The sequence below is a fragment of the Thamnophis elegans genome, chromosome 16, assembly GCF_009769535.1.
Source record: "Thamnophis elegans isolate rThaEle1 chromosome 16, rThaEle1.pri, whole genome shotgun sequence".
Lineage (NCBI taxonomy): Eukaryota > Metazoa > Chordata > Lepidosauria > Squamata > Colubridae > Thamnophis > Thamnophis elegans.
In genome coordinates, this window is record NC_045556.1 from 17,809,145 (window position 1) to 17,834,936 (window position 25,792).

The window sequence follows — 25,792 nt, forward strand, 5'->3', positions numbered from 1 at the left end:
GGTCCACGAAGCTCAATGGAGGGCTCCTCGGGGCTCTCTGAGCTTGGTTGTTTTCTTGCAGACGTTTCATTACCCACACTAGGTAACATCATCAGTGCTAGAAGGGAGTGAGGTTTTGGGGTGGAAGGGAGGAGGAAGAGGCCGACTGTGAGGTCCTTGGTGCTCTCTGACTTTTTCTTGCAAGCCTCTCCTTACTCACACCAAGTAACACCATCAGTGCTAGAAGGGAGTAAGATTTTGGGGTGGGAGGAGGAGGAGGAGGAGGAGGAGGAGGAGGAGGAGGAGAAGGAAGACCTCCTCTTATAAATAGATATAGAAATAAATAAAGACTGTGTGGTCTTTGGTGCTTGCTGAGCTTGCTTGTTATCTTGCAGACGTTTCATTACCCACACTAGGTAACATCATCAGTGCTAGTAAGGAATGAGGTTTTGGGGTGGAAGGGAAGAGGAGGCGGCAGCCAACTGGGTTTTTGGTGCTTTCTGTGCTTGCTTGATTCCTCGCAGGCGTCTCCTTACTCACACCAAGCAACACCATCAGAGGTAGCCTGGTGCCTCTGCAAGAAACCCACCAAGGCCACAGAGCCCCCAGGAGCGCCCATTCCAAGCGCCTCCTTCATTGGACGCGCAAAGGCTTTCCTGCCCGGGGCCAGAGACTCGTTAGGCGCTCCCTTCGCAGCAGCTGTCACCGCCAGCCTCCCTGCCGCTGCCCGGGCCAGCTGCTGCCTACCCACCGTTCCCTCCCTCCCTTCCCTTTCCCTTCCCTTCCCCACCGCTGCCAGCTCAGCTCCTCCCCCGCCGCTCGCTCGGCTGATCCGGCTCGAAGCGCAGGAGCCGAAGCGGGCAGCGCTGGTTGGGCAGGTGGACGAGCAAGACGCCCCGCGATCCTCTCCCGCGCAAGAGCCCCGCGCGCCCCTTCCCTGTCGGGCACCATGCGGCCGTCGGAGCGAGCCTGCCTCCTGCTTGCCATCTTGCCCGTCGCCTTGCTCGCCCTGGCACCGCACCGCACCTCGCTCCCTCCGGCCCCTGCCAAGGACGCCAGCGGCGGCAGCGGCCCCAGCCAGGGCGACCCCCAGAAAGCCTCGCCCGCCTCGCCACCGCCGCCTCCTCCTCCGCCCTTCGCCGGGAATCACAGCAGCGGCGCCCAGCGCAACCCGGTCCTGGCGATGCTGCGCGATTTGCCGGCGCTCAAGGCCGCTGTCATCGGAGCCTGCGCGGCGAGCGCCTGTCTGATGGCCTGCCTGCTGTTTCGCGTCTTCAGGTGCGGCGGGAGGAAGGGGCGAGAGGGTCCCACCACTGCCCGGCGCCAACCCTTCACTCCTGGAACCCTAAAACAGCCCAGCCCTTTCCCCCCAGGACCTCTCACCCACCCCGCTCCTTTGGCAGCAGGGGAGCTGAAGGGCAGGTGTTTGGGGTGGGTGGGTGGATTAGAAGCCTTGCCCATCCCTTAGCTTCCTAAACAACCCCACCACAATCTGAAAAGGTAGGCTAGGAGGTTACCTCTGCCTTCCTAGTGCGTAAATAATTTAAATTTAATTTAAATTTGATTTATTTTGTCCAGCCTGTATCAGATAACAGAGATAAGTATAAACAGGATTACGAATACAGGAAATGGATACGAATAAGTGGGGACGGTAGGCACGTTGGTGCGCTTATGAGCACCCCCTTACAGACCTCTTAGGAATGGGATGAGGTGGACAGTCTAAGGTTAAATTTATGGGGGTTTGGGGATGTAATAACGGAGTCAGGTAGAGCAGTGTTTCTCAACCTTGGTGACTTTAAGTCCTGTGGACTTCAACTCCCAGAATTCCCCAGCCAGCTATGCTGGCTGGGGGATTCTGGGAGTTGAAGTCCATAGGACTTAAAGTCACCAAGGTTGAGAAACACTGAGGTAGAGCATTCCAGGCATTGACCACTCTGTCGCTGAAGTCGTATTTTTTGCCATTTGAGTTTGGAGCGGTAAGGGGTAAACCCAGTTTGGGTCCCAAACCCACAAGATTTGAATATTCTCAGCCTGCCTCTTTGCATTTAGGCCAATCTGGGCTGTAAGGATGATGATATAGGGAATTATTTTCTGAACGTACTCCCAACTATACCACCGTAGATGTCTAATAACCTTAATAGCACACTCTTATAAGGCAGGCCGTTATATCTTCTTGACGTAAGAGGCTTGAGAGTCTAACAGAGTAATTGCTTAAGAGGACTTGATCTTTGCCAATGGCTTCCCCTATCCTGACTTTTTAACGTTGCTTTGTTCTGTCAGCATTGGCCTAAATCGGAAATACTTAATGATTCTTTTGAGAAGGGCTTCCCACCCCTACACAAAGGTCAGAAGGCGAAATCTTGCCAGCAAAGGGCACGTTATATATTGCTCTCCACCCTCTTTTTTTTTTTTTTGAGAAAAAGGTTTTTATTTTCCATTTTTTTCATTTTCATCCACTCACATATATACTGTGCATAGCCGGAGCCATACAACATTAAACAATAATCGCAGCAATTCCTCTTGTCAACAATACCCCCCAAAATAGAAACCCAATATACCTCTTCCACTCTCCGTACACCTCTTTCTTCCACCCTCCTCCAACTTTCTATCTTCCCTCCATCATCCCCCTCTACCCTACTTCCCCTCCCCCTCTACCACTCCTCTCTCCTGATCCACTCCTTCCCTCCCTTCTCATTGTTCTCCCTTTGTGGCTTTATTTTTTATTTATTTTATTTAGTTTCACAAACATGTAAAAGATAAGAGGTATAAGTATAAACATAAATAGGAACACGGTAGCTACGGCTATGAATAAATGGGGACAGTAGGACAGAGACAGAAGGCATTGCTGATGCTCTTATGCACACACCCTTATGGACCTCTTAGGAATGGGGTGAGGTCGACCACAGACAGTAAACAGCCCAGCCCTTTCCCCCAGGACCTCTCACCCACCCCATTCCTTTGGCAGCAGGGGAGGTGAAGGGCAGGTGCATTTTCTACCCTGCTTGGGGTGGGTGGGTGGGTGGGTTAGAAGCCTTGCCCACCCCTTAGCTTCCTAAACAACCCCACCACAGTCTGACAAGGTAGGCCAGGAGGTTACCTCTGCCTTCCTAGTGCGTAAATAATTTTAATTTAATTTTAATTTGATTTATTTTGTCCAGCCTGTATCAGATAACAGAGATAAGTATAAACAGGATTACGAATACAGGAAATGGATACGAATAAGTGGGGACGGTAGGCACGTTGGTGCGCTTATGAGCACCCCCTTACAGACCTCTTAGGAATGGGATGAGGTAGACAGTCTAAGGTTAAATTTATGGGGGTTTGGGGATGTAATAACGGAGTCAGGTAGAGCACTCCAGGCATTGACCACTCTGTTGCTGAAGTCATATTTTCTGCAATCGAGTTTGAAGCACTTTACCTTAAGTTTGTATCTATTGTGTGCTGGTGGATTATTGTGGTTGAAGCTGAAGTAGTCATTGACAGGTAGGACATTGTTATGGATAATTTTGTGTACTATGCTTAGGCCAGACCGTAGGCGGGGTAGTTCTCGGTTCTCCAAGGCCAAAATTTCAAGCCTGGTGCCGTAGGGGATTCTATTGCCAGTAGAGGAGTGAGGTACTTACGAAGAGGCTGGAGAGGAGTTGCCAACAACCGATGGCTTGGTGGTGAGGCGGGTGAGATTTAAACCCAGGCTTTCTGAATTAAGACGGAGCTGTTTTGCCCAGGCTCAGCCAGAGTGGAGCGTATGAGCTCTCCCCCACCGTAATCACAGTGACAGCACTCATTAAAAATGTGACTTTTCAGGGAGGACTGTGGGAAACCTCCCTACTTCCCCTCCAAACAGGATATTTTTCTGTAAGGGAGGAAGCATTTCCCACTTCAGGACTTCTGCTGCTTGATCTTAACGCGGACCTGAACAATCAGAGCAGTAAATGGATAACAATAGCAATGAGCACTTAGACTTACATACCGCCCACAGACAGTTCACGGTCCTCTCTAAGCGGTTTATAGAGTCTTGTCATCCCCCCAACAATCTGGGTCCTCATTTTACCCACCTCGGAAGGATGGAAGGCTGAGAGAACCTTTATCCTACTGAGATTCAAAATGCCAAATTGCAGGCAGCTGGCAGTCAGCAGAAGTAGCCTGCAGTGCTGCACTCTAACCACTGTGCCACCACACTCTAGGAAGATGTTGGTGATGCAAATGGCAAGAAGGATTAACTTTGCAAGTGCTGAGTTCAGGATTGCTCTGACATCACCCACCGGGGTTCCAATCTGTGCTTTTATTTAGTCCTCTTTCTGCTCAACTGCATGACAAACTTAATCCCTTATAGCTGGAGCCAGCATGGTGTTGTGGTTAAGGCCATAGGCTAGAAACCAGGTGATTGGAGTTCTAGCTCTAGAAAACCAGCTGGGTGATGCTGGACCAGTTAGGGTTAGGAGTTCTCTCTCTCTCTCTCTCTCCCTCCCTCCCTCCCGCTCTCTCCCTCTCTCTTTCTCTCTTCCTTCCTCCCTCCCTCCCTCTCTCTCCAGTTGTCTTATAGTAACACGCCCTTCGCTAAACCGGGTGTGGGAACTCACACACCCAGTTGCCTCTCATTCCCAGGATTTGTGTCAATTAATCAAGCCTAATCACTTAGTTTCATAGCGAAGCATGGGCTAATGTGTGTGTTTGTGTGTGTGTATGTATGTATGTATGTATGTATGTATGTATGTATGTATGTATGCATATATAACATAATATACATACAGGTAGTATGTAATTGAGCCTGGCATTGCAGCCATAAGTCATTGCAATCATTAACCAGACCACCATCTGATTTTATGCCTTTTTGTGATGGTTGTTAAGCGAACGAAGTGTGATTGCTAAGCAAACCCATTTTATCCAGGGAGCATATTTTGCCAGGCAATGGAAGTAAATACTGGAAACTGGAGAAATAAATAAATAAATAAATAATAACCTATCAAAAATCAGTTAGGTACCTGCAGGATCTTGCAAACAGCTTTAAAGGTGAGCCAGTTGCCAAGCACTCAAGATGAGAATCACATGACCGCAGGAGTGTGTGTTGCTGTTGTCGTTTCAAAATGAGGTCATAGGTAGATTTTTTGGGGTGGGGGGGGAGGGAGTCTGTTGTTTGAACAGTTACTTAGCAAACAGCCATAAGTCAAGAACTACCTGTATAAGCAGAGTGTTAAAATTTCTCTACGAAAGGGTGTCTTAATCCCACTTTTGGCCATCTGTCAGTCTCCAGATGTGCGGGGACAGCAGTTGTAAATATCCCCTTGTTGTCACCAAAGCTTGGAATTCTGGGAGTTGTTATCCCAGCACATCTGCAAAGGTGTCAATTGAGAAAGGCTGTTCTCATCAGTGGTCTAACAGCTTCCAGCTTTCACGGCTTATGTTAGACGCATCTACATTCTGGGTTACATATGTTTACACCAAATTGGGATGATTAAAAGAACAGAATATTAAGAGTTTCCAAGTCAGGTGTTGTTGTGGCCCACCAGCGGAGCTGGCAGCAGAGTCAGACAGTGAGGAGGTTGGGGAGGAACACGGGCCAGTCCTGGAGGCTGGGGAAGGCTCTGATGAGGGCTCTGCATCAAAGGCAGAGACGGGGCCGAGGCCGTCTGGCAGTGATCAAGTGCCTACAAGGCTAGACAGTAGTGAAGCAGAGGAACAGCTGGAGCCTGTTCCCAGTGTGAACAATTCAGAAATCAGAGTTGACTTGGGAGTAAAGTCACAGGTGGAAGGTGATTGGCCCCTCCCATAGGAAGTAAAAGAGGAACAAAAGGGGAGTCGGCTTTTGCAGGGAACAATTCATTCGGTCGGTCGTTAGATTCGTTTCAGGAGTGTGAAGATCTGTCCGTGAATCTCAGAGACTCTATGCCAAGTCTTTCCTTGCACAGCACCTCAGTGGGAAAATATTTACATGGCAGCTTTCCAAGCTAGATAAAGTCCATAGTCATAAATATTCCTTTGAAAGACTGTTTGGCAGGCCTTTGCTGAGTGTGAATGAGATGAATTCACATTTGTTTAATAAAAGGGGTTTTGTCAGGACCAGGACTCTGCCTCCTGCTTTTTGGGGAAGCCTGGATCAGAACAGGCGTGTTGGCTGTGTAAAACCAGGACTGGCAATATTTGCTCCCAAACCCCTAAAGTAATTTTTGACAGCTGTTCTGACCTGAATCTTTTACACGGGGATACAAGCAGTCCTCGACTTATGACCGCAATTGAGCCCAACATTTCTGTTGCTACGTGAAATGTTTGTTAAGCAAGTTTTGACAGATTTTACAACTTTTCTTGCCGTAGTTGTTAAGAGAATCAGCTGCGGCGGTTAAGTTAGTACCACGCAGTTGTTAAGTGAATCTGGTTTCCACATTGACTTTGCTTGTCAGAAGATCCCCAGGTCATTGCAGCCGTCGTAAATATGAGTCAGCGGCCAAGCGTCTGAATTTCAATCACATGACCAGGGGGATGCTGCAACATTCGTAAGGATGAAAAACGGTCATAAGTCACTTTTGGTAACTACGAGTGGTCACTAAATGAACGGTTGTAAGTCGAGGACTACCTGTATATGTAAGATTCAGGGTTCACACAGCATGCTTAACCAGGTGGGTTACAAGCTGCAGTTTGTTCCTTTGTAGCCCTTAGGAGTTCTGAAGACCCAGCGCTTTTGATTAGTTTATTTCATGTTTCGATTAGTTTATTCATGTTTTGATCAGTTGATCATTGGGGTTCAACTCCAGAAACTGGGTTGATTCCATAAACGGGTTCATTTCCTGATGTGAATGTGTTAGAATCAGGAACTGTTGGTGTGGCTTTCTCCCTGCAAAGCACATGGGCGCTACTACAGACGTAGCGCTCTGATGCTTAAAGAGGTAATGAATGGGAAAGGTCACATCAGCCTTGGCTGCCGTCTGGGGTATTCAATTTCTTGTTTACAGGAAGCCTGCGTGATCTCTTTTGGAAATCTCTCCCATGGCCTTTTCCTGAACAGAAGGTCCTGGTAGGCAGATCTTTAGCGGAAACTTGGTTTTTGGATTTAGGGGCCAGAAAATTTTCCAGAGGAATAAGCCGGCTGCTTCCGGCCAAAGTCAAATAAGCATGTCGAAAAGGCTCGAAAGATTTCTTAAAACCTGTTTTTCCTGTTCTGATTCTTTCACTTGTCAGGTTGGTCTGGGGGGAAAAAAGGACAAAGTAACCCAGCAGTGAAATGTTCTCCGTTGCTGGAGGTTTTTTCAGAAGAGAGAGTACAGCCATTTTGTCCAGAATGGTATAAAGCAGTGTTTCCCAATCTTGGCCACTTGAAGATGTCCGGACTTCAACTCCCAGAATTCCCCAGCCAGCAAATGCTGGCTGGGGAATTCTGGGAGTTGAAGTCCGGACATCTTCAAGTGGCCAAGGTTGAGAAACACTGGTATAAAGCAGTGATGGCAAACCTTTTTCTTATGGCGTGCCAAAATTGTCCCTGTGTATCAGTGGTGGGTTCCGGATCCCGTTCCAACCAGTATGGTTGGAACGGGCCCAGCGTCATCCACATGGACGCATGCAGTGCGCGCACAGATGTTGTAGCTGCAAACGATGCTTCCGCAAGCCTCAGCAACGCTCCAGCTGCTCAGCGGAGCGTTGCGCCTGTACGGAAGCGCCGCAAGTGTTAAAACACGGTAAGGAGCTTGGGCGGGCGGGTGGGCCCACCAGAGCACCGCACTGGAACGAAAATGGCAAAAATGGCCTCCCCCTAGCCCACCCAGAGGCCCACCGGAAAGCAGAAATGGATCATTTCCGAACTTCCGGTTGGCCCGTTGAGGCCATTTTTCACCCTCCCCAGCCTCCGAAGGATTTCCTGAAGCCCGGGGAAGGCAAAAACGGCATCCCCCAAACCTCCAGAAGGCTGAAAATCAGCTGGCTGGCACACACATGCTCGCTGGAGCTGATGGCTGGCGTGGCAGCAAATACGGCTTCACGTGCCACCTGTAACACTCATGCCATGGGTTCTCCATCACGGGTATAAAGTCTTCTGCTTGATCAAGAGATTGGAGTAGATAGGCTCCACTGTGGTCCTAACTCAAGGATTTCCTGAATTAATATTACTAATTATTGCTACAATCCCTTCTGGGGTTCCGGAGGGGCTGAAGTTCTTGCAAAAAAGACTGTCTTGGCCTCCAAGCCCTGTTTTGAAAGAAGAGGCTTCTTGCCAATTTCCCAACAAAATTTGGGGTGGTTCATCAGTAAGGCGGGTGGCTGAACTGCAGCCACAAGTTACGCAAGAGGATCTGTTTTTCTTGGAGGGAGTTGGCCCTAATTTTCTTTCTTATGCCCCAAGAAGTATTTGGGGAAAAGCAAAAAAGAGGACAGGGAGGAGCACATGACCCACTTAGAAATGGGTCCAGTTAATGTGGAATAGTTTATTTGATTTATTACAGTACAGTCCCAAAGGTGTTTTTCCAAAAGGAAACGGGACTTTCTCGGGGTTTTTTTCCCCTTGAAAACATTTCGCTTCTCATCCAAGAAGCTTCTTCGCTTCAGAACTGAAGAAGCTTCTTGGATGAGAAGCGAAACATTTTCAAGGAAAACCCCCCCCGAGAAAGTCCTGTTTCCTTTTGGAAAAACACCTTTGGGACAACCGGGATGATTGAGAGACAACATAGACAACTGCGATAAGATAGTCCTTGACTTATGACCATAACTGGGAGCAGAATGCCTGTCGCTAAGCAAGGCCATTGTTAAATAAGTTGTGCCCAATTTTACAACCCTTTTTTGCCAAGGTTGTTAAGTGAAGTATGGCATTATTAAGTGAATCCAGCTTCTCCCACTTCTGACTTTGTTTTCAGAAGCCAACTGGCTTCTGTCAGCTGGTGGTCAAATGACCCCAGAATGTTGCAACCATTATACATACAAGTGTCTGAATTTTGATCATGCAACCACAGAGTTGTTGTGGTTTATAAGTGTGAAGACCAATTGTAAGTTACTTTGTTTCAGGGCTATTGCAACGTCAAACAGTTGCTAAGTGAATACTTGTAACTGAAGGACACCTATATTGCAGCTTGTTTATTTATGTATGATGTAATACAAGCATATCCTGCTTTTTCTTCAAGCAAGCCTTGGTAAGGCCACACTTGGAATCCTGCATCCAGTTTTGGTCGCCACGATGTAGAAAAGATGTGGAGACTCTAGAAAGAGTGCAGAGAATAGCAACAAAGATGATTAGGGGACTGGAGACTAAAACATATGAAGAACGCTTGCAGGAACTGGGTATGTCGAGTTTAATAGAAAGAAAGACTAGGGGAGACATGATAGCAGTCTTCCAGTATCTCAGGGGCTGCCCCAAAGAAGAAGTAGTCAAGCTATTTCCCAAAGCACTTGAGGGCAGGACAAGAAGCAATGGGTGGAAACTAATCAAGGAGAGAAGCAACCTAGAACTAAGGGGAAATTTCCTGACAGTTAGAACAATTAACTAGTGGAACAACTTGCCTCAAGAAGTTGTGGATGCTCCAATACTGGAGGTTTTTAAGAAGAGATTGGCCAACTATTTGTCTAAAATGGTATAGGGTTTCCTACCTGAGCAAGAGGTTGGACTAGAAGACCTCCAAGGTCCCTTCCAACTATTCTATTCTATTCTATTCTATTCTATTCTATTCTATTCTATTCTATTCTATTCTATTCTATTCTATTCTACTCTACTCTACTCTACTCTACTCTACTCTACTCTACTGTATTCTATTCTATTGTATTCCATTCCATTTGTTAGTTTGTACTCGTTCCTTCTGTTTTTCTACATAGTAAAACCCACCCAGCAAAGTGGATACACTGAAAAGAAATGTATCCAGTTTAAAGTAATCCATTTGGTTATCAAGGTTGTAGAAGGACTTTCTCTTCTCTTTCTGTTTTTCTGCAGCATCTTTAAAAATTTTCCGCTGTAGTACCCAATACGTCTTGTCATGTTTGTTGTTCGTTTTGCCTCAGGCTTAAAAAAAAAAGTCTTATTATTTCATATCTTTCTGCTTCTTTTGATGGTCAGGTTTGTAGAACAGCTTGGAATATTTTAATGAGCAAATTCTGCCTTTGTAGTACCCACCGGTAATATTTTATTCCCTCTCCTGCCTGGTTCGAATTTATTGGAAATGGCAGTGATGCCAGGAATGGTTAGTGGGCAAAGAAGAAGGGGCAAGCTAAGAACATGCGGGTGTGATAACATCAAATCGGATGCAAAGTTGAACATACAACAATTGAAAGAACCTGTGCTTGACAGGGTTGAATTGAGAGCACTTGGCTACAAAGCCACCAAAATTAGCAATAGCAATAGCAGTTAGACTTATATACCGCTTCATAGGGCTTTCAGCCCTCTCTAAGTGGTTTACAGAGTCAGCATATTGCCCCCACAGTCTGGGTCCTCATTTTACCCACCTTGGAAGGATGGAAGGCTGAGTCAACCCTGAGCCGGTGAGATTTGAATCGCCGAACTGCAGTTAGCAGTCAGCTGAAGTGGCTGCAGTACTGCACTCTAACCACTGCGCCACCTCGGCTCTTTTAGTTGGACTCAACTAAATGGCTAAAAACAAACAAGCGAAGCTGGTTCTCCTGCTCCAGCTTTGTTTGAAGCATCTTCAGGACAGCTTCTCGTGGGAAGAACAGTTGCAGGACCTGGGCATGGCTAGTCTAGTGAAGAGGAGGACCAAGGGAGATACGATAGTAGTCTTCCAGTATTTGAGGGGCTGCCATAGAGAGCCAAGGACAGAGAGCCAGAGATCCAGGGATGCAGTGGCTAAGACACTGAGCTTGTGTCAGTCAGAAAGGTTGCCAGTACGGCGGTTCGAATCCCTAGCGCCACGTAACAGAGTGAGCTCCCGTTACTTGTCCCAGCTTCTGCCAACCTAGCAGTTCGAAAGCACGAAAAAATGCAAGAGGAAAATAGGAACCACCTTTGGTGGGAAAGGAACAGCGTTCTGTGTGCCTTCTCGACATTTAGTCATGCCAGCCTCATGACCATGGAGACATCTTTGGACAGCGCTGGCTCTTCGGCTTTGAAATGTAGATGAGCACCGCCCTCTTGAACTCGGAACAACTAGCATGCATGTGCAGGGGAACCTTTACCTTACCAGAGAGAGGTGGGGGTCAAGCTATTTTCCAAGGCACCTGAAGGCCACACAAGGAATAATGGATGGAAACTGACCAAGGAGAGATTCAACCTAGAAATAAGGAGGAACTTTCTGGCAATGAGAACAATCAACCCATGGAACAGAAGTTGCCTTCAGAAGTTGTGGGAGCGTCATCCCTGGAGGCTTTCAAGAAGAGACTGGACTGCCATTAGACAGAAATGGTGTGGGGGTCTCTTGCTTGGGCAGGGGTCAGACTAGATGACCTACAAGGTCCCTTCCAACTCTGTTAATCTGTTCTCATTTTGTCCCTGAACAAAATCAAGCACCATCCTGCATTTTCAGGATCCTAGAAACTTTTGCCTTAAGGTGGGAGGGGATACTAATTTCAAACATCAAGCCCTAGATTTCATCTCCCCCAAGTGACGCTACTGCCAGCCAGCCTTGAGAGAGGACTCATTTTTGGATCTGCTCTTGAATGGGTGGTTGAGCATCGATCCTTTTCTCCTTTAGGCTGCTTGACTAAAAATAGATCTCCGGCTCGAGATCAGCCTGCAGAACTAACCGTTTGAAGCCAATGATCAAATGAGGAAACTCAGCTGCTTGCCATGTGATGTGACAGTGTGCCTTCACCAAGCAGCTGGAGTGGTGGAGGGTTGCTTCACAGCTCTCCTGCCAACGGCTTTGATTGCATTTTAAAATGAAGCAAACAAAGAAAAAATATTTCCACGCTTTTGATTGCATGGCCTTAGTCTTACTAGCAAGATTCCAACTGCATGTGCATAGGCTTGCTAGTATTTTGTCTTATTGATGATGAGGAGGAGGAGGAGAAAGAAGAAAGAAGAGAAGGAGGAGGAAGAGGAGAATAAAATGAGGGGGAAGAAGGAGGAGGAAGAGAAGAAGAAGAGAAGGAGAAGAAGGAGAAGGGAGAAGTAGATGAGGGAGAAGAAGAAAAAGCAGAGGAGGAGGAGGAGACGAAGAAGAAGCAGAGGAGGAGAAGGAGGAGGAGAAGAAAGTCAGAGGACGAGGAGGAGGAGGAGAAGATGAAGAAGCAGAGGAGGAGAAGGAGAAGAAGCTCAGAGGAGGAGGAGAAGATGAAGAAGCAGAGGAGGAAGAGGAGGAAGGAGAAGAACAAGATGATGATGATGATAACAATAACAATAGCAATAACAATAACAATAACAATAATAATAAAAAAAAATATTTCCAAAAATTCCTGTAGACCCAATTAAACCCAGGTGACTTTCTTAGGAAATGGTGAAGTAACTGAGGTTCAGTGCTAGTTTTGGAAGCAGAGCCCGAACCTAAAAAAGAGAAGAACAAAGAACAAAGGAAGAGCACAGGGCCAATGGCGGGGGTGGGGGGGGTGGGGGAGTGTGAATGCTACAGCTGACGATGAAGATCAATTTCCAAAGTTTGTTATCTCACAAATGGGAGTGTGTTCTTCAGGACAAAAACATTGCCTCCTCCCAAGTTCTTTTCTGACTGCTGATCCAAAAGGACTGCTTGTCTTCATAGCACAGGAAATGGGTTGTGGGCTTTAGGGACAATCCTCATTGTTTCCAGCAAGTTGGAGGGGGCTTCCTTTAATCCTTGTGACAGAAGAACCTATAGGATGTGGAAGTATAGGGTTAAAACAGAAAATCCAACTCTGTTTGAGTTCCTTAGTTTTGTTTTCTTTGAAACCACTTCCTTCCAACTTTGGATTACGGTAGCTGCCTTGCCCCACCTTAAAACATAAGTCCGAGACAAGAATTCAGCAAGTAAAGCTGTGAGAATGGTGTTTTGATTGAGTTCGATCCTAGGTAGAGGCTGATATTTCTCTCTCTGGATACATTGAGGATATATCTGCCGAACAAAACTCCGCATTGGTGACAGGAAGGGCATCTGGCCAGTAAACACTCGGCTCCATTCAGTTGCCCAGACTCCACCCCGCCAGGGATTATGGGGTCTTAAAAATGATGATGATGATGAATTGGCAGGAAATAAATGCAACTCGGGACTTGCTCTGTGCATTTAACTACCTGCAGAAACTAGGTTGTAGAAGCACATGATTCATGTCCTTCAAAAGTGGACTGTTAAGCCACCACAAAAGTGAACTTAAAAGTGGGTGTTGGCAACCTGACTGATTCCTTGGCGGTGACTTTCTTGAAGCTTCCACAGAACTGCTAAAACTACCTAGGTCAAGTTCAACAAATATTTGAAATTCATAAATGCAAGCAGCAGATGCCAAGTGCCAGATGTTTAAATAAACCCAGAACAAAGGGTACATGAGTAATAATGTCCACAAAGATCAATGGGAGTGTATTCTCATCTCCACTTTAAACAAAAAGCCTTCTGAGGTAAATCCTGTCGACAAAGGGATGGAAAGTTCCAGTTCCAGTTCATCACAAAGAAGGATACTTGGATCACCAATCTCTTTTGAGATCTTCTGGAATTGCTTTCCCTCCAAAACCCATTTTTCCCCAGGAGGAACTTTTACAATGGATCTCGTGAGCCCTTTGTGCTGCCGAAGAGAGCATACTTCAAAGCCACTGTAATGCTCATTTTAGTAGCGGAAGATGGTGTGTGCACAGCAGAGAAAACTCAAAGCTGGAAGGTTCATACTTCACCTGGTGCAGCTGGCTATAAGGAATTGGGAAACTGAGTGTGATACATGGCCAGTTAAGATCAGTGAGTTTAAGAATGTCTCCTCGGGAAATTTCAAGGTACTTGAGATGACCTCACCGTGGCCACATCAGAAGCAGGTTCGCTTCCTTAGATATAGAATTTTAACATCTATTGCATTGCAATTCTGTGGATCCGTATTATGGTGATTTTATTATGGTTTTATCTTAATTTAATATGTTATCTATTGTATTGAATTGTCTACATCTGTCTGTCTACCATCTGTCTGTCTGTCTGTCTGTCCGTCCATCCATCCATCCATCCATCCACCCACCCACCCACCCATCCATCCATCCATCCACCCACCCACCTACATCTATATCTATCTATCTATCTATCTGTCTGTCTGTCTGTCTGTCTGTCTATCCATCCATCCATCCATCCACCCACCTACCTACCTACCTACCTACTGATCTATCTACGTACCGATCTATCTATCTATCTATCTATCTATCTATCCATCCATCCATCCATCCATCCATCCATCCATCCACCCACCCACCCACACACCCACCCACCTACATCTATCTGTCTGCCTGCCTGCCTGCCTGTCCGCCCGCCCGCCCACCCACCTCTATCTATCTATCTATCTATCTATCTATCTATCTATCTATCTATCTATCTATCTATCATCTATCTATCTATCTATCTATCTATCTATCTATCTATCTATCTATCACCTACCTACCTACCTACCTACCTACCTACCTACCTACCTACCTACTTATCTACGCACCTACCCATCTATATCTATATATGCCTGCCTACCTACCTGCTTACCAGAAGTATTCAGCAGGTTCTGACCAGTTCTGGAGAACCAGTAGCGGAAATTTTGAGTAGTTTGGAGAACCGGTAAATACCACCTCTGACTGGTCCCCATCTTTTCCCTGCCTCCTGAGTCCCAGCTGATTGGGAGGGAATGAGGATTTTGCAGTATCCTTCCCCTGCCATTCCCACCAGGTTTCGCCACCAAGCCATGCCACGCCCACCAAACCACACCCACAGAATCAGTAGTAACGTGTGCCATAGGTTTGCTATCGTGTGTGTAGAATTCCTGAACCCTTTTAAAAACACCTTTTTAAAAGGGCAGGAGTAGAAATATCGTGGCCTTGACTTCAGTGTTTGTAAACTGTGGGCTAAGAATTTCTCAGCCATCATTATCATTGGTATCCTTCAATCTCAAAAGACTATGGAATTGTGCTGTGAAAAGAGGTCAAAGCTGGAGTGTCCTCTCCAGCACAAGGCCTGAGTACGTTAATATGGAGGATAGACGGTTACCTAAGCAGCAGATCCGTCCTCTCAACATCGCTGAAATAGTCCAATGGAACGGCAGAGCCGATACAATTGGTTCCAGCTGCATCGCAGGAGTTACCAGAACGTGGTTGTACACAGTCACGAACTGCTTCCGGGACTCCGGCTCCGGATTTTGCCTGGAGGTTGACTCCCGAAGCCTTTTCCAGTAGTGGATTTAGCCACAAGGCAGTGGAGGTTTGTCATCAGAGTTTCCCTTCTCCTAGAAGATGGTTCTGCCTCTTGATCTGCCGTTGGGGCGCAGAGCCCTCTTCCGCCTTCAAAACCATTGACCGTCTTCTCTTGTAACCCTGGAAAGGGGCCCTTACGAGGGGCTACCAGCCGGGCCAGCTGGACCAAGGTTGTTTAAGGAGGTGTTACTCCTACATCACTCACCCTTTGTCCTGGCTTGTGACAGGCAGAGCCTGGCTTCCCAAATGTTGTGCCCAGGATGGCGGGTTTTTCTCAGCCATGGGAGCCTGAAATATGCAGGCTACATGGTTATTAGCATCATCCCCTAGAATCAGACATGACTGGACTGAACAATTTTACCTTAGCTTATTAAGCAACCACTATATTTGGGGGGAACATGTCAGGTGTGATGAAGCCCGTCAAGGAAGGAGACACCAAGCATCCTTCCACCAACACAGACAGGACAACCACTAGCATATAAAATAAGAGCAACCACCTACTCCCCTCTAGCACTGATGATGTTATCTAGTCTGGTAATGAAACATCTACAAAGAAACCCACTAAACTCAGACAGAACTGAGGGTCCCACACACCAAGACAGGATTGTATGATCCTACCTCTGGGGCAGATTCAGGTAGAGAAAGCATTGCTTTCTTTCACGAGGTGTAAAGCTGCTTTCAACATAGCCAAAGTCTTTGGGATAAGGAGGCCTGTAAAGTGTCAGCAAGAACAATACAAAACGGAGCGGACGTCAAATAAATCTATAATAAAGATGCAGAGGGGTGATTTTAATTAATGTTACTGATGGCAAAACTTGAACTAGAAGCCGGGATGTTTTCTGAAATAAATAGTGTAATCTTGAGAACGTTTTCTAAACACCTGCCAGCTTGTATTGGTTTTTAATAGCTCATTATGCGGTTTGCATCTAACAAGCTCATTCAAATGACAGTTGAGCTGATAGAGGACAAGCTGTTTAATCACTGGCAATTTCATTCCTAAACTGATGTAATGTGATGGCTCCAGGGTTTTTGGGGGGTGGGGGGATGGGCAGGATTTGGGCAGCGCAGAACACGTATACATATATTTTTTTCTCCAGAAAAATAAAGCCACGTGCTTTTGATTATTCTCATGAAATAGATTTTACTCTAAACAGTCGCAAACATGAATTACAAGAGCTGGCTTTCTAAGATGCTGGGCTACAGATATTGGACCTACAAGGAAGGGGAGGGGGAATTGAAAATTGTTCCTCTTAAGCCGTTATTGTCAAAGGGTAAGAATGTAAAATAGGGACACATTGGCTCGGTTGCTAAGATGCTGTGCTTGTCAATCAGAAAGGTCGGCAGTTCGGCGGTTCAAATTCCTAGCACTGCGAATGGAGTGAGCTCCCATTACTTGTCCCAGCTTCTGCCAACCTAGCAGTTTGAAAGTGTGTAAAAATGCACGTAGAAAAATAGGAACCACCTTTGGTGGGAAGGTAACAGCGCTCCATGCTCCTTCGGCGTTTAGTCATGCCGGCCACATGACCACGGAGACATCTTCGGACAGTGCTGGCTCTTTGGCTTTGAAACGGAGATGAGCACCCCCCCCCCCTAGAGTTGGGAATGACTAGCACCTATGTGCGAGGGGAACCTTTACTTTTTTACCTTAAGAATATAAAACAGGCACTGTCTACTTGCTGATATTGTCATGCATTTAATGAGTCAGCTAACTTAGGAGTTACATGCACACAACACGACAAGCTTGGATAATTTTGATTGGTTTGGGATTATAATGTGGGGGAAAAACCAGCCTATCTGGTTTATCAATAGTGTGTTAGGGCAAACCCAACCAATGTTTTGTGTTCCAACTTGTGGTTTAAAAGAGCTTCTTAGAATTGCCAGCTTCAAAATGAAACAACTGACCGCCTTCTAGGATCATATGTTGATAAAGAAGATAATAGTTTGCTTATTTTGGGTGTGGACAAAATGTTTCACTGAATAAATCATATGGTCTTAAGCCAGAAAGTCCTAAAGTTTAAGTCTGTGATTCTTCTCCTTACCCCACCCCAAGTATCATCTCTATCCAAGTGGTTGTTGATAGCTTGGAGCACCTTGGTGGTATTGAAGAGATGGTTGTAATCTTTCTCAACAGACATGGGTACCATGCAATTAATTAAGGGACGTGGTGGCTCAGTGGCTAAGACACTGAGCTTGTCGATCAGAAAGGTCGGCAGTTCGGCAGTTCGAATCCCTAGCGCCACGTAATGGAGTGAGCGCCCGTTATTTGTCCTAGCTTCTGCCAACCTAGCAGTTGGAAAGCATGTAAAAATGCAAGTAGAAAAATAGGAACCACCTTTGGTGGGCAGATAACAGTGTTCTGTGCGCCTTCAGCATTTAGTCATGCCGGCCACATGACCATGGAAACGTCTTTGGACAGCATTGGCTCTTCAGCTTTGAAATGGAGATGAGCCCCCTAGAGTTGGGAATGACTAGCACACATGTGCGAGGGGAACCTTTACTTTTTACCGTGCAATATCTAAAATCTTTTCTTTTTTTCCCTTTTAGGTCTAAGAGGAGGAATAAAAAACCCCGTAAATATGATATTATTACAACTCCAGCAGAACGGGTGGAAATGGCTCCCTTAAATGAAGAGGATGATGAAGATGAAGATTCCACAGTGTTTGATATAAAATATAGGTAGGGAGAAAGAGGGATGGATACACAAATCTGGAGATTATTGGGGGAGCTTCATTTTGGGGCTATTCCTTGATCTCAAGGAAAGACAGCTTCATTAAGGAGATGCCCTTTGAATGGGATTCACTCTAGGGCCCCTGATGGACACCAGGGTAGGATCCGTTACCGTATTTTGCAGACTATAAGACACATTTATTTCCCCCTAAAAGAGAGTGAAAATTTGGGTGCATCTTATACACCAAGTGTAGCCCAGCCTCCACCCTTTGGCCTCTGCCTCCCAGCAATTTGCCTCCTTGCAGCAAACAGCCTGTTTCAGTTTCAGTTTCAGCACAGCCTGATTAGCACAAGCAGCTGATGGTCGGTTGGATTGGCCTCCTGACCATCAGCTGTTTCAGGCTGCAGGGATTGCCATTGCCTATTGCCTCCATGCACCGCGTTTTTGGCCCCTGTGCACCCCATTTTCCTCTCATTCCGATCCCCGCCGCCACCTGGAATGGGCGGAAATTGGGGCATGCAGAGGCAGCAATCCCTGAAACAGCTGATCGTCGAAGGCTGAGCCAACCAACAATCAGCTGCTTGTGCTAATCAGGCTGTGGTGCAGTTGAAACTGAAACAGGCTGTTTGCTGCAAGGAGGCAAATTGCTGGGGGGCAGAGGCAGAGGTAGATTTTTTTCTTGCTTTCCTCCCCAAAAGCTAGGTGCATCTTATACTTCGGAGCATCTTATACTCTGAAAAATACGGTATTTATATCAACCCAGACAAATGGTTGTGCAGTCTCCTCTGAAGAATATCCAGTGATGGAGCATCCACAACTTCTGACGGCAAGGCTTTCCACCGATGAATTGTTCTCACTGCCTGGAAGTTTCTCCTTTTTTTTAAGGTTAATTCTCTCCTTCATAAGTTTCCACCCATTGCTTCTTGTCCTGCCTTCAGGTGTTTTGGAAAATAGCTTGACTCCCTCTTCTTTGTGGCAGCCCCTCAAATATAGGAACACTGCTATCATGTCATCCAGTCCTTCTTTTCATTAGACTAGACCAAGGGTCAGCAACCCACAGCTCTGGAGATGCATGTGGCCTCTTTCATCCCTCTGCTGCAGCTTCTTATCACCAGTCGGTACCACAATTTTGGGAGAAGCTTCCAGTTGGGAGGGAGGAAAGCACAATGTGCCAGGAGGAGACTTTATGGCAAGGAGCATGTTTTCTGGTCAGCTCCACAATTGATAAGGGTTTCAGTTAGGACAGATAGGGGGAAAAGGATGCCGTGCTAGGAGGAGACTCTATGGTGGGGGGACAGGACTTCCGGTTGGCTCCAGAATTGAATGGGGAGCTTCCAGTTAGGACCTTTGTGGCTCTTTGAGTGTTTAAGGTTGCCGAGCCCTGGATTAGTCCTACTCAATTCCTGCAACTGTTCTTCCTATGTTTGAGCTTCTAGGCCCCTAGTCATCTTTGTAGCTGTTCTCTGCACTCTTTCTAGAGTCTCAACATCTTTTTTATATCCTGGTGACCAAAACTGGGTCTAATATTCCATGGCCTTACTAAGGTAAGGCCAAGTAGAGCCAAGGTGGCGCAGTGGTTAGAATGCAGTACTGCAGGCCACTTCAGCTGACTGCTATCTGCAGTTCAGCGGTTCAAATCTCACCGGCTCAAGGTTGACTCAGCCTTCCATCCTTCCGAGGTGGGTGAAAGGAGGACCCAGACTGTGGGGGCAATATGCTGACTCTGTAAACCGCTTAGAGAGGGCTGAAAGCCCTATGAAGCGGTATATAAGCCTAACTGCTATTGCTATTGCTAGGTATTATAAAGTGGTACTAACACTTCACATAATCTTGATTCTATCTTTTTTGGTAGCTGTAGCACACTGCTGGCTCATATTTAAGCAATTGTCCACTAGGATTCCCAGATCCCTTTATGTGTCCTTTATATCTTTTATAGGCATAAGAGAGGTTTTGTTGAATATTTTATACATTGCTCCTCATACTGTCAAGGTTCCTGTGGCAGGCCTGGTCCTTTTTGAAGTTGACACATACCTTTCAGCAGAAGAAAAATCTGCATCTCTGGCCAGCCTTGAATTGCTGATTGTTTATGAATTTTAGTATTTTTAAGGCATGCATTTAAGCGTGTATATCCTCTCCCTTGAGGCCTGCCAGAAGAGAAAGAAAGGGAATCAAGTCATTGAAAAAAAAAAACCCCTTCTACTCATGAAGGAAACATGAGCATATTTTCGCACCTGACCCATGCTGTTTTTTTCTTTGAGATATGCCACTTGTCACAAAATCTGACATTAGGTGACCTTCCAAAGCATCTGAAGCATGCATTACTTGGCTTTCCACCCACCAGATGGCCATTCCCATGATAGAGAGAGGGTATATTGAAGGAATAAGGTAAAGGTACCCCTGCACATGCGTGCTAGTCGTTCCCGACTCTAGGGGGCGGTGCTCATCTCTGTTTCAAAGCTGAAGAGCCAGTGCTGTCCGAAGATGTCTCCGTGGTCATGTGGCTGGCATGCCATCAATGCCAAAGGGACATGGAATGCTGTTACCTTCCCACGAAAGGTGGTTCCTATTTTTCTACTTGCATTTTTTACGTGCTTTTGAACTGCTAGGTTGGCAGAAGCTGGGACAAGTACGGGAGCTCACCCCGTTATGCGGCACTAGGGATTCGAACTGCTAAACTGCTAACCGTTCTGATCGAAAGCTCAGCTTCTTAGCCCCTTAGCCATCCTGGCAGTGGTCGCAACCGGTACACTGCACATGGGGCCGGGTGTCCTGGTTAGGCTTGTGTGCTATGCATGCATGTGCATGCCACCACCCTGCGACACCCAGTTGCTCAGCGGTGTTCGTGCAGGCGCCGCATGCTGTGCGTGTGTGCACAATTGGCCAGTGGCATTAAAAGCAGCCATAGAACACGGGCGGGTGGGTGAAATGAGTCACCGTACTGTGGCCACTGCTCCCAGCTACTACTAGTATGCCCATACCGGGCCGAACCACCTGGAACCCACCACTGCATCCTGGAGAGCTATGATTAACAACAAGCCTGGATTTGAAGCAGTGGGGGGAGAAGTGTTTGTGGTTCTAACAACTTGTTCCTCACTTCAGCAATCATGGTTTAATCAATTGGAGAGGCAGCCTGGAACAAAGTGATCTCCCTGAACTGAAAAAAAAAATATTTGCTTGGCGCCAAGCAAGTAATACAAAGTTGGAGGCATTTCTCTTTCAATGTGAACAGTTTAGCTGTGTCTCCAGTAGACTTTCTCTCTATTCAGTTGACACAAAAGCAGTTTGGATTAGCCCTGGAGGGGATTTGCCTGGGAGAATCATCTAATCCTCAAATTGAGCTCTCTAGTTCAGTTGTAATTCTTAAATGATGAGTGGCTTGCTAGCTAGAAAGTATTAGGGGACTGGAGGCTAAAACATATGAAGAACAGTTGCAGGAATTGGGTATGACTAGTTTAATGAAAAGGAGGACTAGGGGAGACATGATAGCAGGGTTCCAATATCTCAGGGGCTGCCACAAAGAAGAGGGAATCAAGCTATTCTCCAAAGCACCTGAGGACAGAATAAAAAGCACCAGGTGGAAACTAATCAAGGAGAGAAGCAACCTAGAACTAAGGAGAAATTTCCTGACAGTTAGAACAATTAATCCGTGGAACAACCTGCCTCCAGAAGTTGTGAATGCCCCAACACTGGAAGTCTTTCAGAAGATATTGAGTAACTATTTGTCTGAAGTGATGTAGGGGAGGGATCAACAATCTGTGGCTCTGGAGCCGCATGTGGCTCTTTCATCCCTCTGATGTGGCTTACTGTCGCTCAAAATATGCGTCACAACCGCCAATGTGTGATACCCACCTGCACATGATTTATTGAGCTTTTCCAACCATGGATAAATCCAAGAAAAGAAAAGTTTCAGAAGAGAACATTTAATTCAACTACATATCTAGTTCTGTGGCCGCTCAGGAAATAGTCAGGCACCAGAAGGGTTTTGTGGCTCCTGATGTTTTCTTTTTTGTGGGAAATGGGTCCAAATGGCTCTTTGAGTGTTTAAGGTTGCCGACCCCTTGGCATAGGGGTTTCCTGCCTAAGCAGGGGATTTATTTATTTATTTATTAGACTTATATACCGCTTCATAGGGCTTTCAGCCCTCTCTAAGCAGTTTACAGATTTTTAGCAAATTGAGTCAGCAAATTGCCCCCACAGTCTGGGTCCTCATTTCATCCACCTTGGAAGGATGGAAGGCTGAGTCAACCTTGAGCCGGTGAGATTTGAACCGCTGAACTGCAGATAACAGTCAGCTGGTCCCTTCCAACTTTGTTATTCTGTTCTGTTCTGTTTTCCTTTTCTTTCTCAGTGCGATGTGTGCATCTTCTAATGATGCTAATTTGGTTGTATATCTTTCCTCTTGCTTTCTCAGGTGAGGTCATTGGACTGGACTTCTGGAGAACCTGTAGAAAATGATGCAAGAACTTTGGAACCAAAGGAGAAATGGAGAATAATCTTTTTTGGATCCATAACATTTTGATCAACTCCTCTTTTAAACAGAAAAAAGTGGATGTCGGATTTAACACTTGTCCCATTCCTAAATAAATACATCTGTTACCTTCCTGGATGAATGATGTGATGAATCGAAGGATTTCTTCTTTCTAAACTTTGTTTTTATTCTGAAGACAATCCTTCTGATTTACTGTAGCTTCAGATGCCACCAGCAAATTAGAGAACTGAGGTCAGCCACAAGCATTCAACAATTCAGAAGCTGCCAAGACATCCTTTGCTCAAAATATTGAAGGAGACAGATGGATTCTGATTGCATCCTGGGATCGGTTCTGAACTGCCTAAAATGTTTGCTCTTCTTGGGTGCAACTTGGAACCCATATCGGTTGTGCTGAAATTGTTTAGCAAGGTTGTGTGCACATTTGTGTTGGAGGGGGAAGAGAATTTTGATGGGTAACCCTTTCAGAGATAGCTCTCATGCCTTGGTATTAATGAGGACTAGCGTGCTGCTGTATTAATTTACAGTAAGTTTTTACAGGGAGTTTCCCGCAAACTTTATATTTTTTCCCCCCAGAAGGTGGATTCTGATAGCAGAAGAAAACAAAATACAGTAGTGAATTTCAGAAGAAAGAATTTTTTTTTAGAAAAAATCCCCTGTCCTTCTCACCCTCGCGGGAGAACTGATTTTTACATATGCACTGGTTTGTTTTCTAATAGCCTCTCATCATTTTTTTCATTTCAAGGCAATTAGCAGTCGAACTATTGGATTGGAAGAAGAGGTTTTGCCTTCATGCCAGAGTAGTCCCATCTGTTATCTCCAGCAGAAACTCCCCAACCTGTTTTCTCCCAAGAAATGTTGTGTGTGTGTGTTTTACTGACTGGCAATTAGGACAGCTGAACTTTCACAGATTGAGTGTCTTCAGCTCCAATCATTTCATCTTGGTTTGAACCAGGGGTGGGGTTCAAAAATTTCCGCAACGGGTTCTCTGCTGGTTTGCTGGGTGGGTGTGGCCACGATGGGCATGGCCTCCTGCACTACGGTGGGGGGGGGAACATTTTTGCCTTCCCCAGGCTCCAGAGGCTTTCCTCGAGCCTCTGGGAGGGCGAAAACTGCTTCCCCCATTTTTCCACCTCCCCGAGCCTCCGCACAGGTCCTGCATTTACCTCGCATCCAAAACAGGCCGCATGGAGACTCCTGGGAGGTGTGGGGGTGGGGTGGGGTGGGCGTGGCCAGCTGGGGATGGGATTTGGAGGTTCTCCGAAGTGGCCATAATGTTAGCTAAGGGTTCTCCCAAACCTGGCCGAACCCATAGCAGGCCACCCTTGGTTTGAACCTTTCTTAGCGGTGGATTTCCCCCCCCCTTTTAATTATATCTAAGAAATAAATATAAGGCAAAATAGATGGTGTGTTTTTTCCCCCTTTCTTTCTCCAGGAGCGTCAAATGCTTCTTCAGCACCACTGATGAAATGGCCCATTTAACCTTAGAACGTAGAATCATAGGGCTGGAAGAGACCTTTGAGGTCTTCTAGCCCACCCCCCTGCTCAAGGCAGAAGACCTTATACTGTGCTGGTAAAATGGTTGTCCAGTCAATTTTTGAAAACCTCCAGTGATGGAGCATCCACAACTTCAGGAAGAAAGCTCATCCGTTGCTTAATTGTTCTGACCGTCAGAAAATTTCTCCTTACTTCTAGGTTGGATCTCTCTTTAACAAGTTTCCACCCGTTACTTCTTGTCCTGCCCTCTGGTGCCTTAGAAAATACAGTAAGTCCATCCCTTCTTCTCTGTGGCAGCCTGTAAAATTGCAAGAGCCAAGCTGGCTTGGTCACTGGGACCAGAGGTTTTGTCTTTGAGCTTTCAGACTTATGCTGGAGCCCATCTTCAGGGAACTTCTCTCTGGCAGAGTATAGATTGGAACATTATCCTGGGACATGTGCATTTGCCTTCATTCGTGAGCCCTTAAAATGTTGGAAGACAGTTATCATGTCCCCTCTAGTTCTTCTCTTTGATAGGTTAGACCAGGGGTGTCAAAACTCGAGGCCCGCGGGCCACATCTGAGAGCCGAGGTCGCACAGTGGTTAGAGTACAGTACTGCAGGCTACTTCAGCTGACTGCAGTTCTGCAGTTCTGCTGTTCAAATCTCACCGGCTCAAGGTTGACTCAGCCTTCCATCCTTCTGAGGTGGGTAAAATGAGGACCCGGATTGTTGGGGGCAATATGCTGACTCTGTAAACTGCTTAGAGAGGGCTGAAAGCCCTATGAAGCGGTATATAAGTCTAACTGCTATTGCTATTGCTATCTGGCCCGTGGGGTGCTTAGATCTGGCCCGCCAGGATGACCTGGAAACAGTGACGTGCGGTGAGGATTATGGTTGGTGAGGTAAGAGCGCGGCAGCGGCAAGAAGCAACATCCCCGCCACTGTGTCAGGCCAGGCGTCCCGCGTTTATGGCGGACATAAACACGAGATGCCTGGCCTGTTGGACACAGCGGCTAGAACGTCCCTGCCGCTGCCACGCTCCGCTGCCTCGCCCCCCCACCTCCTCCGACCCCACTGCTGTGAAGAAAGAAACACATGCACACACACACACACAAACACAAAAATTCCTCACAATAAAAAATTACAAATTAAATTACAATAATTTTGAATCCCCCCCCCTTCCCTCCATCCGATCCACATACCTTTTCCAGCTGTGGATTTCAACTCTCCTCTTTTCTGCCCGCCATGATGAAAATGTAAACAAATAAATAAAAAGGAAACTTAGGCACGATTTGCTGCTGCCAGATCAAGAGGCAGAGAACCACGTGCCTCCTTTGCATAAGGAATTTTTCGCCTTTTAACACTTGCTTAACTTTGAGCAAGGGTTAAAAGGTGAAAAAATCCTTATGCAAAGGAGGCCCGTAGTTCTCTTGCCTCCCCCTGCAGTTAGCACTAAGCAGACTCAGAGTCATCCACTGTGACTCTGGAGTCTGGCAGCAACTACCTTAGTTTTTTTCCTTTTAATTATTCTTTTCTTTTCCTCATGACACTGGTGAGGCCCCGCCTCCCCTGCCTCCCCTGACTGCACGTCCCTGCTTGGAAACAGTGAAGGACCATCCTGCGCTGCCCTCCTGAACTCCGTTTTTCAGAAGCCATCGCAGCCGAAGCTGTGGGACTTCATCAAGCTGTGTTTTAACCGGCAGAGCGATTGGCCCACCACAGGTGCCCCCGACACCAGTGACAATGAGCTGGCCACGCCCACCCTGGCCCCCCAAAGTCCCTGATGCAGTCCTCAATGTAATTTGAGTTTGACACCCCTGGGTTAGACATACCTAGTTCCCTCAACTATGATTTCGCCTCCTCCTTTATCATCTTTGTTGCTCTTCTCTGCACACATTCTAGGGTCTCTGCCTTAACAAGGGGCTATTCTTAAAGGGGGT

General features: G+C 46.5%; 1 protein-coding gene across 1 annotated transcript; it reads left to right on the top strand.

The window, feature by feature from the left end:
* Positions 1-673: 673 nt before the first annotated feature.
* Positions 674-23,491, top strand: FAM174B (family with sequence similarity 174 member B). Its single transcript, XM_032233054.1, has 3 exons — positions 674-1,257; positions 17,765-17,896; positions 22,300-23,491. Exons 1-3 carry the CDS (start codon positions 929-931, stop codon positions 22,301-22,303), a joined length of 465 nt encoding a protein of 154 aa, XP_032088945.1. The 5' UTR covers positions 674-928; the 3' UTR covers positions 22,304-23,491.
* Positions 23,492-25,792: the final 2,301 nt, after the last annotated feature.

Coding starts and splice junctions, on each gene's coding strand:
- FAM174B (XM_032233054.1), top strand. CDS start 929: ATGCGGCCGTCGGAGCGAGCCTGCCTCCTGCTTGCCATCTTGCCCGTC. Junction 1,258..17,764: donor CTGCTGTTTCGCGTCTTCAG/GTGCGGCGGGAG, acceptor TTTCCCTTTTAG/GTCTAAGAGGAGGAATAAAA.